The sequence below is a fragment of the Perognathus longimembris genome, chromosome 11, assembly GCF_023159225.1.
Source record: "Perognathus longimembris pacificus isolate PPM17 chromosome 11, ASM2315922v1, whole genome shotgun sequence".
NCBI lineage: Eukaryota > Metazoa > Chordata > Mammalia > Rodentia > Heteromyidae > Perognathus > Perognathus longimembris.
The window spans coordinates 61,471,670-61,487,996 of record NC_063171.1 but is presented as its reverse complement, the minus strand read 5'-3'; the positions used below and the strand labels follow the sequence as shown (position 1 = coordinate 61,487,996).

Sequence of the window (16,327 nt, the reverse complement as noted above, 5' to 3'; positions counted from 1 at the left end):
GAAAAAACCTGTATGTGTGTGTCTGTGTGTATTCACTTATAGGTATTATTTGGGGAAATATTAATAGTTAGGTTCATTAAATTTTTCAGTGTTAACTGTACCTTAGGAAACCACATTATAAACACCAAGTGGGAATATAAAAGGAAGGCTTATGGGGCAATACTGTAAAAAAATTATTAATGACTGGAACTCAATTTCTGAGACTTTTTGGCAATAGTAGTGTTTGTTGGAAAAATGTATGAAACAACAAGAAAACAATTTTAAGTGTAAAGACCAGCCTTTAAAATGATATACCTGGAATTTAAAATTGTATAATATACTTCACTGGAAAAGAATATTAACATAGACTTAGTCTTTACAATTTCTTTTTGTGCTGGTCCTGGGACTTGAACTCAGGGCCTGGGCGCTGTCCCAAGGGTAGCATTCTTGAGCCACAGCTCCACTTCCAGCTTTTTTGGGTGATTAACTAGAGATAAGAGTCTCACAGGGCTGGGGATATAGCCTAGTGGCAAGAGTGCCTGCCTCGGATACACGAGGCCCTGGGTTCGATTCCCCAGCACCACATATACAGAAAACGGCCAGAAGCGGCACTGTGGCTCAAGTGGCAGAGTGCTAGCCTTGAGCGGGAAGAAGCCAGGGACAGTGCTCAGCCCCTGAGTCCAAGGCCCAGGACTGGCCAAAAAAAAAAAAAAAAAGAATCTCACAGACTTTCTTTCCTGGGCTGGCTTCAAACCCTGATCCTCAGATGTCTGCCTCCTGAGTAGCTAAGGTTACAGGGGTGAGCCGTGGCACCGGGCTATGTTTCTTTAATACTTTTCATGTACTTAAATCAAAAGTATATTTTCAGGAACATAGTATATTTTATGTTTTATAGCATGAAAGGTAATTTTTTTTTGCCAGTCCTGGGGCTCGAACTCAGGGCCTGAGCACTGTCCCTGGCTTCCTTTTTTGCCCAAGGCTAGCTAGCACTCTACCACTTGAGCCACAGCACCACTTCTGGCCTTTTCTGTTTGTGTGGTACTGAATGATCGAACCCGGGGCTTCATGCATACAAGGCCAGCACTCTACCACTAAGCCACATTCCCAGCCCCTGAAAGGTGATTTTTAAGCATATATAGAATACGAAGTTTACTACCCCCAGTATCAGGATGTGAACTCTATCAGTATCAGGACCTTGAGCTCTGGCCCAGCTTTATTAACCATGGCTAGTGCTCTACCACTTGAGCCATATCTTCACCTCAGCTTTTTGCTGGTTAATTGGAGATGAGTCTCATGGTTTGTTTTTTTTCCCCAGACTGGCTTTGAATCTCAGTCCTCCAGGCCTCAGCCAACTGAGTAGCTAGGATTACAGATGTACCTAACTAAGGATCTTATTTTTCATTTGTGTTAATAATTTCACAGTACTTTTATGCATTTTTCCCATTTATACCTTCCCATGTATATGTTTATACAGTTCCCATTTATACATAAGAACAGAAAGAGGAAATAAAAGGAGGAGAAGGAAACTTTTGTCTTTTACCAAATGCAATGAAAAATTTTGTGAAGGTCCACTTAAAATTTTGTTTCAGTTTTATACTTAGGGATCCCATTGAATTCCCCCATCAAACTTATTGATTATATCATCCCCTGAGAACATGATCTGTGTTTAATCTTTCATCTTAACTTTTCTGGGGTCCTTTTCCCTAAAGGTTGGTTAGAATATAAATCTCCTTTTTCCTATCACCCCAGATTAAATGTTTCATTTTCCTGTCCCATCGCTCTCAGCTTCCCCAACCTTTCCTGTCAGTTTCTCTTCTTCTTTCTTTCCCATCATATAGATATTGCTCAGGAGATGTTATATAATATAGCCCTAGGTAAGAATGAAATTAAGGTGCAATCATTCTAAATTATAATATGAATGGAATTTTTCCATAGGAATCTTGTTTATTAAATATAATAAATTCTGTACTACTAGATGTACATTATGAATGAATAGGGATTTTGTATACTGATGTAGGATTCAATAAATATTTCTGTGGGGAAAATGCCATTATGTTTGAAACAAACAGATCGAGTAACATTTTTAAAAATCTGGAATTTAGGGCTGGGGATATGGCCTAGTGGCAAGAGTGCTTGCCTCATATACATGAAGCCCTGGGTTCAATTCCCCAGCACCACATATACAGAAAACGACCAGAAGTGGCGATGTGGCCCAAGTGGCAGAGTGCTAGCCTTGAGCGGGAAGAAGCCAGGGACAGTGCTCAGGCCCTGAGTCCACGCCCCAGGACTGGCCAAAACAAAACAACAACAAAAAAAAAAACCCTGGAATTTAGACAATACTTGAATTATACCATGATGACTTTTTTGTATCTCTTTCTTAGGCCTCATGCAGTTGCCCTTACTAACTGAACAACTGATGCCGAGGGAATAAACAAATGACTATGGGTTTTATTTAACACATAGCATTTACATCTTCATGAACAGGTGTACATGATGAAGAAACTCTTGCTGGGCCTGGTGGCTCACACCTGTAATCCTAGCTCCTCAAGAGGCTGAGATCTGAGGATCACAATTTGACACCAGCCTGGGTAATAAAGTCCATGAGACTCTTTATCACCAATTAACCACCAAAAAGATGGAAGTAGAGCTGTGGCTCAAGTGGTAGATCACTAACCTTGAGCGAAAGAAGCTCGAGGACAGTGCCCACACCCTGAGTTCAAGCATTTATTCTCACAGAATAAATTATTCCACTTTTTTGTGTGTGGATATCAGTACCAGGGCTTGAACTAAAGGCCTTGAGTTCTTGCTCAGCTTTTTTTCTTATGGTTGGTGCTCCACTACTTGAGCCACATCTTCACTTCCAGATGTTTGCTGTGTAAAGTCTCCCAGATTTGTCTGCCTGGGCTGGCTTTGAACCAAAACCCCCATTACCCCAGCCTCTCAAATAGCCAGGCCTAGAGGTTTTAGCCTTGGGGGACTGGCACACTGATTATTTTCAAGGCATAGCCTAACTTATTTCTGGGTTGTCCTGGGCTGCCATCCTCACTCTGCTTCTGGTTACTGGGGGTTATGACAGTCACTACTGCGTCCAGCCATTGTGCTTCTACCATAGCTAGGCTAACAGGCACGCGCCACCTCTCCCAGCTATTGGTTGCAATGAAGTCTCTTGAACTTTTATGCCTGGGCTAAAATCAAACCTTGATCCCCTCTTTAGTAGCTAGGAATACAGGTGTGAGTCATGGCATCTTACTGTATTCTTTTTTTTTTTTTTTAAGAAAATTTATGCCAGATACAGGAGGCTGAGAGCTGAGTATCACAGTTTGAAGCCAGCCTGGATAGGAAAGTCTGTGAGACTCTTATCTCTAATTAACCACCGGAAACCAGAAGTGGCCTGACGGCCTTGAGTGAAAAGCTCAGGCACAGCACCCGGGCCCTGAGCTCAAGCCCCACACTGACCAAGAAAAGAAAAATTATATTCTCTTGGGTATCCCTACATAGAAAAATTAGTGTCACTTATGTTTTCAGTCAATTCTACTACATTGCTATTTGCCTCCTTCTTACACTTCTTAGAATGATTTCTTCTTTTCCTTTCCGAAAGATTGGACTCAGTCTAATTAAGTTTAAGAATTCTGATTGTAATTCTAGAATCTTCTTGCTTTCCTTTTATGATATGGATTTCTTTTCAATATGATATGTAAGTGAGAATCTCAGAAATAAAATTCTTTTCTGCCAAAATATACAGCATAACCTAGGTTTTGCTATAGGAAGTTTTATAGGAGTTTTGCTATAGGAAGAAGAAAGGGGTGGAGAAGGGGCAGATATTTCCTATTAGAAACCTATGTGATTTTAACTAAAGTACTAATTTACATGTGAGAAAATGTTATGAGACTATATACTTGGAACTCCGTTATCAGAAACTCTGCTGTAGTTTGTGCATTGATGATTATTCTGATGAATTTTCCCTTTGCCTTTTGCTTTCCCCCTTTTTTTCTGCTGCTTCCTCTGAAGTCTCCTTCCAAATGGTTTTGGAAACTGGTTCCAGTAAGTTTTCCCAACTATTTCACCTTGTTCTCCAGAATTCATTTGTAGAATGGTATTGTTTATGTCTTGCTGGTAGAATCATTTCTTGTAATTCTGTTAGTCACTGAGTAGCAATTGGATTTTAAAATATTTGATCGTAATGTAAAATCAAAGACAATAGATCTAGCCAAAGTTAGGATTAAATTTTTTTTTAATGACTTGAAGAATGAGCATCCTTTTGCTGACCTTAAGACTATTCACATGACACCAGTTTGGCAGTTTTAGTAATTTCAGTAAAAGTGAATTTTCATTTATGTGTGAGTCATCTGTAATTTAAGTTATCTTCTTGATAGAATTGTAGAGGACACCTGACTTTTTTTGTGACTGGAAAGGAAAGCAAAACTTTCTCTGTGCCCTCACCAGTATTGGACCTAAACTATATTAAATATATTCTGATTTGACTTGAAGGAGTAATATTTTACATAAGCTTGGAGGGGCTGGGTTAAACCCTGTAAGAACTATTTTGCAGCACTAGTGATAAAAACACTAATTAGAAATCTACTATAAATGCGGACATAGAAAATACAGACTTCTTTTTGAATGCCAAATTTTCAAGTTTGTAGAAAGAATGGGAAATATTTTCATGCAGTGTGTTTGTAAATCACATAGCATCTCCAAATATAAAAGGTTCTGTGTAACTTTTATGAACTACAAATGAACTGTCTTGAAAGTTATCCATAACTTCATTTTTAATTTTTTTTGCCAGTCCTGGGGCTTGAACTCAGGGCCGGGGCACTGACCCTGAGCTTCTTTGCTCAAGGCTAGCACTCTACCACTTGAGCCAGAGTGCCACTTCCGGCTTTGTCTGTTTATGTGGTGCTGAGGAATCGAACCCAGGGCTTCATGCATGCTAGGCAAGCACTCTACCACCAAGCCACATTTCCAGCCCCATAACTTCATATTTAATTTACTTAATTTGATTTACTTGTTGTATCTTCTAGGATGTAGTTTTTAAGAAAGTGTAGACGATGGCAATTATAATTGTCTGATTGTCAAGTCTAAACCATAGACATGTGTTATTAGCACATACAGACACATACACTCTGTCCAGAGTGCTACCTGGCAGAAGGAACTAGATCATAGCATGCAACTCAGTTCTTTATTCCTGACCTGGCCTGACCTGGTGCTCATCAGTTGAATCCAGTTCTGACCTGGATGCCTAGTTGGCTCCAGTTCTTATTCTGAATGAGCAAGGAAAAGAAGTGGGGATCTGGAACAGTGTATTCAAAACATGGAAAGAGCCTGTAGGGCTAGGAGAGTCTGTTGGCTGATGGATTCTTCTTTTTCCTTGGTTTCCTTTCTCTGCTTGCCTCCTGCTCTTCCCTCTCCGCCTCTCTTTTCATAGTTTATTTTTAAACTGTCTCCTAAAAGCAAATGGAGAAGTTTTCTGTAAGAATTGTAATCAAAGAAACTGTGTTGTCTGTGTAATTATTTCCGAACATAGGCATTCTGTCTAGTTAGAAATATGTCATTAATTACAGATGTCTAGCATGCATTGATGAATAAGAACAGGTCCTCTGAAAATCTTCAAAAGGAAAAGATGTATTGTGATTCTTGTCCTTGGGTAGCTAGTAAGAGAGACGCAGAAATAAATACCTTTTTCATTACTATTTGTCTAAGGTAGGCACTTAGCAACCCCATCTTACACGAGGGAAGTAAGAAAGGAGAGTTTAATTAACACAACCAAAACCCTAAGCCAGTACGTGGCAGAACTGGAATCTGCACCTAGGTGCTCTGACATCAGAGTTCTTCCTCTTAACCACTTTTACAGCACATTTCCTTTTTTTTTTTTTTTTTTGAGTGCTATCTTAAAATTTTGTGTCCAGTCTTTGGAAAGTTTCTTCTGTTTTTCCGAGGGGGAATAGGAATCCTTACTGGTTAGTGAAGGTCGGATTGGAGAGATTTTCTTTACATGGTATTACACTTGGTTCATTTTATCAACATTTGAATGACAAACTATATCTTTTGTGCTGTGGTGATTCCCATTTCCCAAGTGATTTTTTCTTCGTTTTTATTGGTTGTGGGGCTTGAACTCAAGTCTTAGGCACTGCGCTGTCCCTGAGCCTCTTTGTGCTCAAGGCTAGTGCTCTATTACTTGAGCTACAGCACTACTTCCAGTTATTGAGCTGTTAATTGGAAGTAAGAGTCTCACAGAGACTTTGCTGCCCTGCAAGCTTTGAACCACAGTCCTGAGCAGGTAAAGATTACAGGCATGAGTAACCAGCACCCAGCCAAAGTGATGTTTTGTACCTCTAAATTTCTTTTACAAGACAGGATATCCTCTCTCAGCCTTCCCATTCCCTCAATTATGACAACTCTTGTGTTTCTTTCTATTCAAATAGTATTTTTGTTCTTTCCATGCAAATTTTTAGTATTCCTGTGTAAGAACTTTCCATCTCAATAAAATTTAGTTTGAAAGTAAATGATTATTTTTAATCTGCACATTAACAGAACCAAGCATTTATATACAAAGTGTTCATGTCTGTTCTGTAATTTTAAGCACATAGACTAAATATAATTTCACATAAATTTACATCTCATTAAATTCATAATGTTCTATCACATACATTCAGTTCTTTCGCTGTGTATTTGACTTGGGTAATATATAGTATGGGGTGAATAGTCTCATTCATCTTTGTTTATATTTATTATCTTACTGGTACATTAGAGTCTGCAATTTTTTATTTTATTTTATTTTATTTTTTGCCAGTCCTGGGGCTTGGACTCAGGGCCTGAGCACTGTCCCTGGCTTCTTTTTGCTCAAGGCTAGCACTCCGCCACTTGAGCCACAGCGCCCCTACTGGCCATTTTCTATATATGTGGTGCTGGGGAATCGAACCCAGGGCTTCATGTATAGAGTCAAGCACTCTTGCCATTAGGCATATTCCCAGCCCCTAGAGTCTGCAATTCTTGATTTATTCCCTGGGTATTGCTTAGTACTTAACCTTTTCCCCTCTCTCCTCTTTACCCTTTTCTTCTTTTCTCAGGCTCGTTATAGGAAAGAACAAACATTGCTTAAGCAACTGCCTTGCATTCCCTTGGTAGAGAACCTGTTGAAGGACTGCACTGACGGCTGTGCCTTAGCTGCCCTCATTCATTTCTACTGCCCGGGTGTTGTCAGGCTAGAGGGTAAGTGCCCCACTGAAACACTTGGAACTGTTACACAGAGGGTAACAAAAACTTAAGACAGTTGTTCAATAATTAATCAAGGCTTTTTAGAGAAGAAACACTGAAGTATCATCTGAGGAAGATAATTGAGAATTTCTGTATGATAATACTAGATTTGTGAAAATATGGTTGCTTGATTTACATAATTGTGTATTTGTACTAAGTACTAATTACGAAATAGATATGAAATGTTTATCAGAGTAAGCCTAAATCATCATCTTGCTCTTTATTTGAAGATATTTGTTTGAAAGAAACTATGTCTTTGGCCGATAGCCTGTACAATCTGCAGCTGATTCAGGAATTTTGCCAAGAATACTTGAACCAGTGTTGCCATTTCTCCCTGGAAGATATGCTCTATGCTGCTTCATCCATAAAGGTAAAATTAAGTTCTTTTTTCCCTTGCCTTGTTAAAGTATGTTGTAAAAATTGAAGAGAAATAAGTGTTCTGGTCACAGAAAGTTTGCAGCTTAAGTATATTAGTGAAAAGAAATTATTTTCTATTTATCTTAAGAAAAAACATTATTAGCCTTCTCTCTCTCTTTTTTTTTTAATATGTGTAAGCTCTAAGACTTGAACTCAGAACCTGGGCACAGTCCCTGAGCTTCTTTAGCTTAAGGCTAGAACTCTACCACTGAGTCACAGCTTCACATTTGGCTTTATTGTGGTTAATTGGAGGTAAGAGTTTCACAGACTTTCCCGTCCAGGCTGGCTTCAAACCACTATCCTCAGATCCCTGCCTCCCAAGTAGCTAAGATTACAGGCATGAGCCACTGGCACCCGACCTTTTATTATATCTTTATCAGGCTTTGGAGGCAAAGAAGTACTGGCTTCTAGAATGAGTTTGGAAGGGTGCCTTCTTTCTATGTTATGGAGTGGTTTGAGGAACATTGGTATTCTTTAAAAGTCTGGTAAAATTCAGCAGCAAGTCCATCCAGAACCACCTACCTCAGGTCTACAAAGGAGTTTATTGATCCAGAATGTCATAAAATGAAACAATACCTGTTTCTCCCAGTGGCCCACAGCTATATTTCATGATGTCTTTTGCAGACTTACCTAAATTTGACACTTCATTGGAAAGGCTTTGAGAGTAAAGATCATATAATAGATTTAATTTAAAAGTTTGATTTAGGGGCTGGGAATATGGCCTTAGTGGCAAGAGTGCTTGCCTCCTACACATGAAGCTCTCGGTTCGATTCCCCAGCACCACATATATGGAAAACGGCCAGAAGGGGCGCTGTGGCTCAGGTGGCAGAGTGCTAGCCTTGAGTGGGAAGAAGCCAGGGACAGTGCTCAGGCCCCGAGTCCAAGGCCCAGGACTGGCCAAAAAAAAAAAAGTTTGATTTAAAAACTTTCTGTTCTGGTGAATGTTACATTGCCACTCTTAACAGAACTGCTAGTGGAGCCCTCTCATAGTATACCAGTGCAAGTGTCTCTAGAATGAGGCCCTGCTACTCCCAGTGACTCAACTACTACCTATTCCCTACTTGGATGCATCAGAAGAACCACCCCTCCCCCCTTTTAAAATCAAATAGAAAGTTACGTATATTATTTCCATGTGTATTTTGCTAGTGACTCTTCTGGCATATGCCTATTGAAAATTAAAATACTGCTATAGTCTCAAAGGAGAAATTATCTTGCTAAATACATTGAGGAAGTTGGTACACTTTGCACTTTGATTAAGTGTCATATAGTTATGATACTGCACTCAATTTTCAGCATGATCCAAAGAAACCTTGTTAAATCAGGCACACTTAAAGCAGACAGTTCTTTAAAGAATAGGCTTTGTAGGCTTTGGTCACTTTCTGCGCCCTGCACTTAGTTATTAGAAGCATGGCTTTGAATTCCGGAGATTGTCTTTAAGACTGTAAGAGAAGTTGTTTAGTCCAAGATGCCGGGGGGCTCGTTTTCACTCTAATAACAGCCATGTATGAGGAATAGGAAATGAGCACTATCTTCTCCTACCGGCAGAATTACACACTGGCACCACACTGGTCATTTTAGAGGGCAGTTTGACGCTAACCAGATTTAGTATGCACAGAACTCAAGTCCCATATTCAATCCTGAGCACCGAAAAGGGAAAAAAATGCAACACATTAGGAACACACCAGTATAGGAAGCCTATATAAGAACTGGGGAGGTGAAAAGTTGGAAATGTCCTGTCTTAGTAAGACCTAAATTGAAATGTTTTGTAATGTAATTGAATTATTTAAAGGAAAGAGGTGGAAATATTTTTACTGAAACACAGAGCTCTCCAAGACATTAAATGAAGAAAGCAGTTAAAAACCATAATGTATTACATGATGCAATGTATGCAATTATTAAATCCTTTTCCTTTTTTTTTCAGTTGTCCTGGGTTCAGTTCTCAGGACCACTGAGCCATAACCCTAACCCTAACCCCCAGTTCCCTTTTCTGTTTTGATACAGACTTGTACGCATACAGTCAACCCTCTTGAGCTCTGTGGGCGCCACTTCTGTGGAGTCAGCCAAGTAGAGATTGAACATATTTGAAAAACATTGCATTTATTCGAAACATATACATAATTTTTGGGCTTTTTCCACAAACAATTCAGTGTAATAACTATTTAGGTAGCATTTACATTGTATCAGGTAGGTATTGTAATAACCCTTCAGTACTATAAGTAATTCAGAGGTGACTTACTTAGCCTGGAGTGAGCATGTGCACATAATATAGCATTTTGTGTGAGACTCTTGAGCATCCACAAGCTCTCACTGGTGAGTACTGAGGGATGGCTGAAGTAGATGACCGAAAAAGGACTCTGCAAGAGTTCACAGGAGCAGGGTGAGGGGCTAAGGCCCCCTACCTTAATTTCTCTCCTATATTCTCTTTATCTATCTGTATTTCCTAGTGTTGACACTGTTTGAATACATAACTGCTGTGAATATGGCCTAGTGGTGAAGTGCTCGCCTCGTATACATGAAGCCCAGGGTTCGATTCCTCAGCACCCACATATATAGAAAAGGCCGGAAGTGGCGCTGTGGCTCAAGTGGCAGAGTGCTAGCCTTGAGCAAAAAGCAGCCAGGGACAGTGCTCAGGCCCTGAGTCCAAGGCCCAGGACTGGCAACAAAAACAAAACAAAGAAGCAAAGAAGATTTTAAGTGAAATGAATTGCTGTCCACCCTTGAATATGAGGGCAATTATTGTCATTTAATCATCATAATTTCATGGGGAAAAAAACCTTCCTAAGCCTTAGTTCCTGAGGAAAATATTTCACTTTGACTGTACTGCCATCTTGTGGCCAAACATGAAAAAAATTAGTTAAATTTTATTGACAAGGTGATGTACAGAAGGGGTACAGTTATATAATATAATAAGGTAGTAAGTACATTTCTTGTCTTGTTACACCCTCCCTCATTTTCTTTCCCTTCCATAGTTCAGATAAGCATATATACAATATCCAGTGTACCAAAATCATATCCAGTGACCACATGGGGTACGCCAAAGGAAATTCACCTAGTATTGAAAAAAAATTTAATGTAATTCTATTGTTATTATTAAGGTATCAACAGGTAATACTTGAGCACGAAAGCAGTGATTTTCCAAAATATAGTTGGCATTTTGCTAACTGAGTACTAGAAGAGTGGAACCCAGCACCTAGGAATTTATTATATACTCTTCACTTCAGATAGAATGCTATAAAGTATAAAGAAAGAATGAAATCACAGTAATCCGACACCCAGATAGTGTTAGCTTTTCTGTTGCTGTGACAAACATGGGGGGGGCGGGACTTAAAGGAGGAAGGATTCCCGGGGCCATGATGGGCGAGCTTGGCTCCGTTGGTGGTGGGCCAGGCGTGAGGCCGAGCATCGGGGCAGGCTGGTGTGGAGGGGACGAGCTGACAGGCAACCCAGGGAATCCCGCACTAGAGGGCTGCTTGCCATACTTCATTCCATGCCATCTGGGTTCTCCCCCACCCCATTTAGGACAGGTCTTCCCCGCCTTAGTTAATTGTCCCTGGAAGCTTCTCACAGACACCCAGAGATGTGCTTTTCTAATCTCAGTCCAATCAAAGTTTGACCATCAGATATCCACCAGAGAAGCTCCAATCAACATTTGAACTTTTTTTTTCTGAGTAGTCTTTTTTTTTTCCCTCTGTGTAGCTATTCCATAAGTAGTTATTGAATGTGTATTGTGTTCTGGGCAGTTTTTAAAAGAGCCTGTAATCTCTAGCTACTCGGGAGGCTGGAATCTGAGGATCATGGTTTGAAACTAGCCCAGGCAGAAAAGTCTGTGAGACTCCTGTCTCCAATAAACTACTCAGAAAAAAACAGAAGTGGTGCTGTTGTGATCAAGTGGTAGAGAGCTAGCCTTGAGCACAATGAGGCACTTAGACCCTGAGTTCAAGCCCCAGGATCAGCAAAAGAAATTTTAAAACCAACCAAACAACAACAAAATAACTGCCAGGAACTGGTGGCTCACACCTATCATTCTAGCTAGTTATTCAGGAGGCCAAGATGTGAGGACCAAGGTTCAAAGCCAGCTGGGGCAGAAGAGACTCTTCTCTCCAGTTAATGACTAAAAAGCTGGAAGTGAAGGTGTGGCTCAGGTGGTAGAGTGCTACCCTTGAGAAGAAAAAAAAATCCAAAACCAGGAAGTGCCCAGGCCCTGAGTTCAAGCCTCAGGACCAGCACCAGTAATAATAATAATAATAATTACAATACCTGCTATCGCACATTGAATTGAATGTTGTGGGAGTTGACAGAGAAAACAAATAGCTAAAGAAGGAACTTTACCAAATTCTGTTCATGGCTGTGCCTTTCTTCCATTATCTTACCACTAACTGACACACAAATAGCTAGGGAATGATCCTTTTCATTAAGTGGTCTTCCCCATGCTAGAAGATGAAAGTATTGGTAAGAGCCATCCTTGATTCTCTTGGTTTTACCTCCTTTGTATACTATAGTAGTCTTTTGGAACTGTCAGAGAAGAGGTAGGAGGCACCAACCAGGACTGCAGGAAGCCTAAGGGAGAATGTAGAGCGCCTTGAGGATTATTCACAATTAGCAAATAGGATGAAGAAGGCACAACTGGGAAACACTAATATTTTCAGTAATAACTTGTAAGACCCAAATTTAATATGAAATAAGGCCTCGAATATTGATAAAAATTTGTTAGTATCTATTTCAATAGAGATCCAATACCCAATAAAAACGTATTTTATAAATAAGAATAAATTTTTATAGTGCTATTTTTAAAAAAATGATCAAATATATAAACTAACTCCTATAATGTGAATACCTTTCTTTGGTGTATGCATTCTTTAAAATACAAACTCAAACCAGGTATTAGTGCTACATACTGTAATCCCAGCACTCAGGGCTGAGTAATCCAGCCTCTGTTGAAATTAGCATTGAAACTAGCACACAGGTTAGGAATACATTTTTGTTGCTTTTTATTTTTGTCTGGACTTGGGGCTTGAACTTGAGGCTAACACTCTCAAGGCTAGCACTCTACCATTTGAGGCACAGCTCCACCTCTGGCTTTTTGGTGGTTAATTGGAGATGAGTCTTTGTGGAGGCTGGCTTGGAACTGCCATCCTCAGATCTCAGCCTCCTGAGTAGCTTCAAGATTACAGGTGTGAGCCACCAGGAATGCAGTATTTTTAACTATTATGAAAAACTTCCCAGAGAAATTTTCAGGGATCAATTAATGATAGCCACTCTTCAGAGTCTGAAATGATTGAATAAGTTGTCTGTATTTTAGAAGAAAAGTGCCTGTGTTATCTAAATTCTACACAGTCATAGTATTCCTATTCTACATGGCAGAGGGCATCACTGCCTACTGGATTGGATCAACATTCTGGAACTATAACACAAATCAGCAAGGAGGTTTTGAATATCATCTGTGTAAAACACAGATGAGCTAGCGTTTTTATTTATGTTTAACAGCCTTCAGTAAATATTCTCTATTTGAATAGACAGAACAGGTTATAATTCTATTTGTCATGAATTTGTGAACAGTGTTTACCTAAGTTAAGGTTTCTTACAATGTTCTTACCTTGCTTACACAGAGTAATTACCTGGTATTCATGGCGGAGCTCTTCTGGTGGTTTGAGGTTGTGAAGCCGTCCTTTGTGCAGCCTCGAGTTGTTCGTCCACAGGGAGGTAATAAGCCTTTTCAATTTTATACAGTCTCATCTGGTTATTCTTTTGAAGACTGTTACTGCTTTATATTTCAGCTTGATATTAGCTTTGGTCAGTTGTAAGTATTTTAATACTTTTAATGCCTAAATACTGATTACAATGAAAGAAAAGAAAATGGAAAGAATGGCTTATAGTACAGAATTTTTAACTGTGTACCATTTACCTCTCTTTGCATCTTTCACTCGTATTTTTAGTTTTTCATTGCTCCTATCCCTAGTTCTTTGTTTCAGAATTACATTATCCACAATCTAGTCACAGGCCTTAACCTACAACTTGAATTTGCCATTTAACTATAAGAGGGTTTGCACGTATTTTTTTAAACTGAGTAGGCTATTATTATTAATATAATAACATACTTTATTGGGAATATTCAATAAAATCAAAACTAATATGAAATAAGATGGTTACTATAAAAATCCCTAGGAATAAAGAACAAGAATTCCTCCTCAAGTTTCTATAAAGTAAAATTTAACCTAAGCAAAATAGACCATCTATGGGCTTCCATTTTAAAAGGAGAGGTTTATTTCTAGAAGGAAAAATAATTCTGAATGCTAAATTCAGGCTGGCAATGTGGCTTAGCAGTAGAGTCCTTGCTTAGCATGCATGAAACCCTGGGTTCAATTCCTCAATACCATATAAACAGAAAAAGCCAGAAATGGTGCTATGACTCAAGTGGTAGAGTGCTAGCCTTGAGCAAAAGGAGCTCAGGAATAGTGCCCAGTTCTTAAGTTCAATCCCCAGGAATGATAATGAATGAATGAATGAATGAATGAATGAATGCTAAATTCAGCTCCCTAATCTTTCCGGCAAAAAAATTATTGGAGCAGTTCTTTTTGCTGCCAGTGGCTACCCTGCCAAAGCATGATTATTGTGCCTTCCAAATACTTAGCTGCCTCCCTTAGCTCCAGATTTTCCTGATCATTCTAGTCACCTTTAACACACACACACACACACACACACACACACACACCTGTGCATGCACGTGCACAAAAAGAAAAAGAAAGGAGGAAGAAGTACCCTAAGAGATATTTTTAAGCTTACTCCGTCAGAATTCTGTGAAATATACCAGTGGATATTTGGTCTCTCCAAGTCTCTCAGCTATGTAAAGCTGATATTGAGTATTAAGCCAGTTAAATAACCAAGAGAACTTAAAAGATACTAAGATTTTTCCCTCAGCCAGGCACTGGTGCCTTACATCTATAATCCTGGCTACTAGGAGTTTGAAATCTGAGAATGGAGGTTCAGAGGCAGCCTAGGCAGGAAAGTTTGTGAGACACTTAATCTCCAATTAACTACCAGAAAACCAGAAGTGGGGCTGTGGCTAAAGGTAGAGCTCTAGCATTGAGCAAAAAAGCTCAGGGACAGCATCCAGGCCCTGAGTTCAAGTCCCATGGCCAACAGCAACAACAAAAAGATCTTTAAGACCATTAAGGTCTTAGTTACTTAATGGTAAGTCTTACTTAAAAGTCATTTCAAAACAATATTTACACAATTTACTGAAGTTAACATAAAATTTCCTCCTATATTGCTTTTTTGTGGTTGCATCTGTGAAGTCCAAAATTCCAAAATCTGCTGTATTAAATGTCAATCAAAAGTGTATTATTTTCTCCAGAGTAAGTTACAAGAATTGAAACTATCCCCGTAGCTTTAATCATTTTCCAGTGAAATCCTATCCACTTTTAATTGATTACCAAAAGGCCCGCTTTCACAAAAAGCAAAGATAGCCCTATGTATCTGAGATTCTATGAAAGCTTTCACAAAATTAAGCTTACAAATTTATCTTTATTTTTAAATATCATTTTATGGTAGCCCCTCTCCAAGTGAATATTTATTTATAAGTCAGAGCACTTTAAGGAGGACTTAAAGAAAGTTTGTTGGGGCTGGGAATATGGCCTAGTGGCAAGAGTGCTTGCCTCGTATACATGAAGCCCTGGGTTCAATTCCCCAGCACCACATATATAGAAAACAGCCAGAAGGGGCGCTGTGGCTCAAGTGGTAGAGTGCTAGCCTTGAGCAAAAAGAAGCCAGGGACAGTGCTCAGGCCCTGAGTCCAAGGCCCAGGACTGGCCAAAAAAAAAAATAAAGAAAGAAAAGAAAGAAAGAAAGAAAGAAAGTTTGTTTGACCTTTCAAAATTATAAGGCTACAAATGCTATGATTTCTCTGTAACTAGAGATTAAATTTCTAACACTTATTGATGGCCCAGATTTCCCGAAATAAATGTTAGAAACAAGCTGACGGGGTAATTTTGGAGTTTTGTCTTTCATTCTAGCGGAACCTACAAAAGATAGGCCGTCCGTGCCTGTCCTGAACGCTGCCAGAAGAACCCTCTTGGATGGCTCGTCCAGCTCGGACCTCACTTCGAGGTACATTCCTCCGTGACTGCACCGCTTCCGTTTGCTTGCTCATGTGTTCCAACAGTACTTTCTATGTAATAGAAATGTAAAAATGTTAGTTGGATTTTAAACTGGGTTGTAATTACTCTAAGTTACATTCATCTATTTAAATTTAAGATTTTTTAAAAGAAATATTTAATTTTCCCGTGTTTTGTTTTCTAGCTACTCTATTGAGAGATAGCAGTAAAATTATTAAAATAGAAATCTTAACCTCGTAAAGAGTAGTATGAGGAACTAAATTGACAAAAATGATGGTTTATGGATTCTTAGAAATTTGAGCAAATCCATTAAAATTCATTTTAAAATTATGAGCAAAAATTCAAAGCACTTTCTGTATAGATTCTTGGCTTTATGAAAAAAATATAAATTGATTCTGAAGATGCCATCTCTTCTTCCTATTAAAAAATGTCTGAAGTGTGGGCCACATTTGAATAGGAAAGCTAAGGCTTGACTGAGCACTGTAGTGGATTCTCTTCCTCTCTGAACTCCACAGTGCCTAACGCATTTCTTAGAAACTAAAGCATTTTCCTTCCTTAACTCATGA

The 16,327-nt window shown here is 39.1% G+C and overlaps 1 protein-coding gene across 4 annotated transcripts in view; it reads left to right on the top strand.

Annotated features, from left to right (window-relative positions):
• Positions 1-16,327, top strand: part of Camsap2 (calmodulin regulated spectrin associated protein family member 2) — a 76,033-nt gene that overhangs the window by 43,395 nt on the left and 16,311 nt on the right. For 3 of the 4 annotated variants that reach the window (XM_048357288.1, XM_048357287.1, XM_048357285.1), the window contains exons 5-8: positions 7,047-7,188; positions 7,464-7,603; positions 13,257-13,350; positions 15,660-15,753. In XM_048357288.1, the coding sequence (XP_048213245.1) occupies positions 7,047-7,188; positions 7,464-7,603; positions 13,257-13,350; positions 15,660-15,753 (470 nt within the window). The remainder of the gene's footprint in view (positions 1-7,046; positions 7,189-7,463; positions 7,604-13,256; positions 13,351-15,659; positions 15,754-16,327) is intronic. The other variant, XM_048357286.1, reaches the window with a different exon arrangement.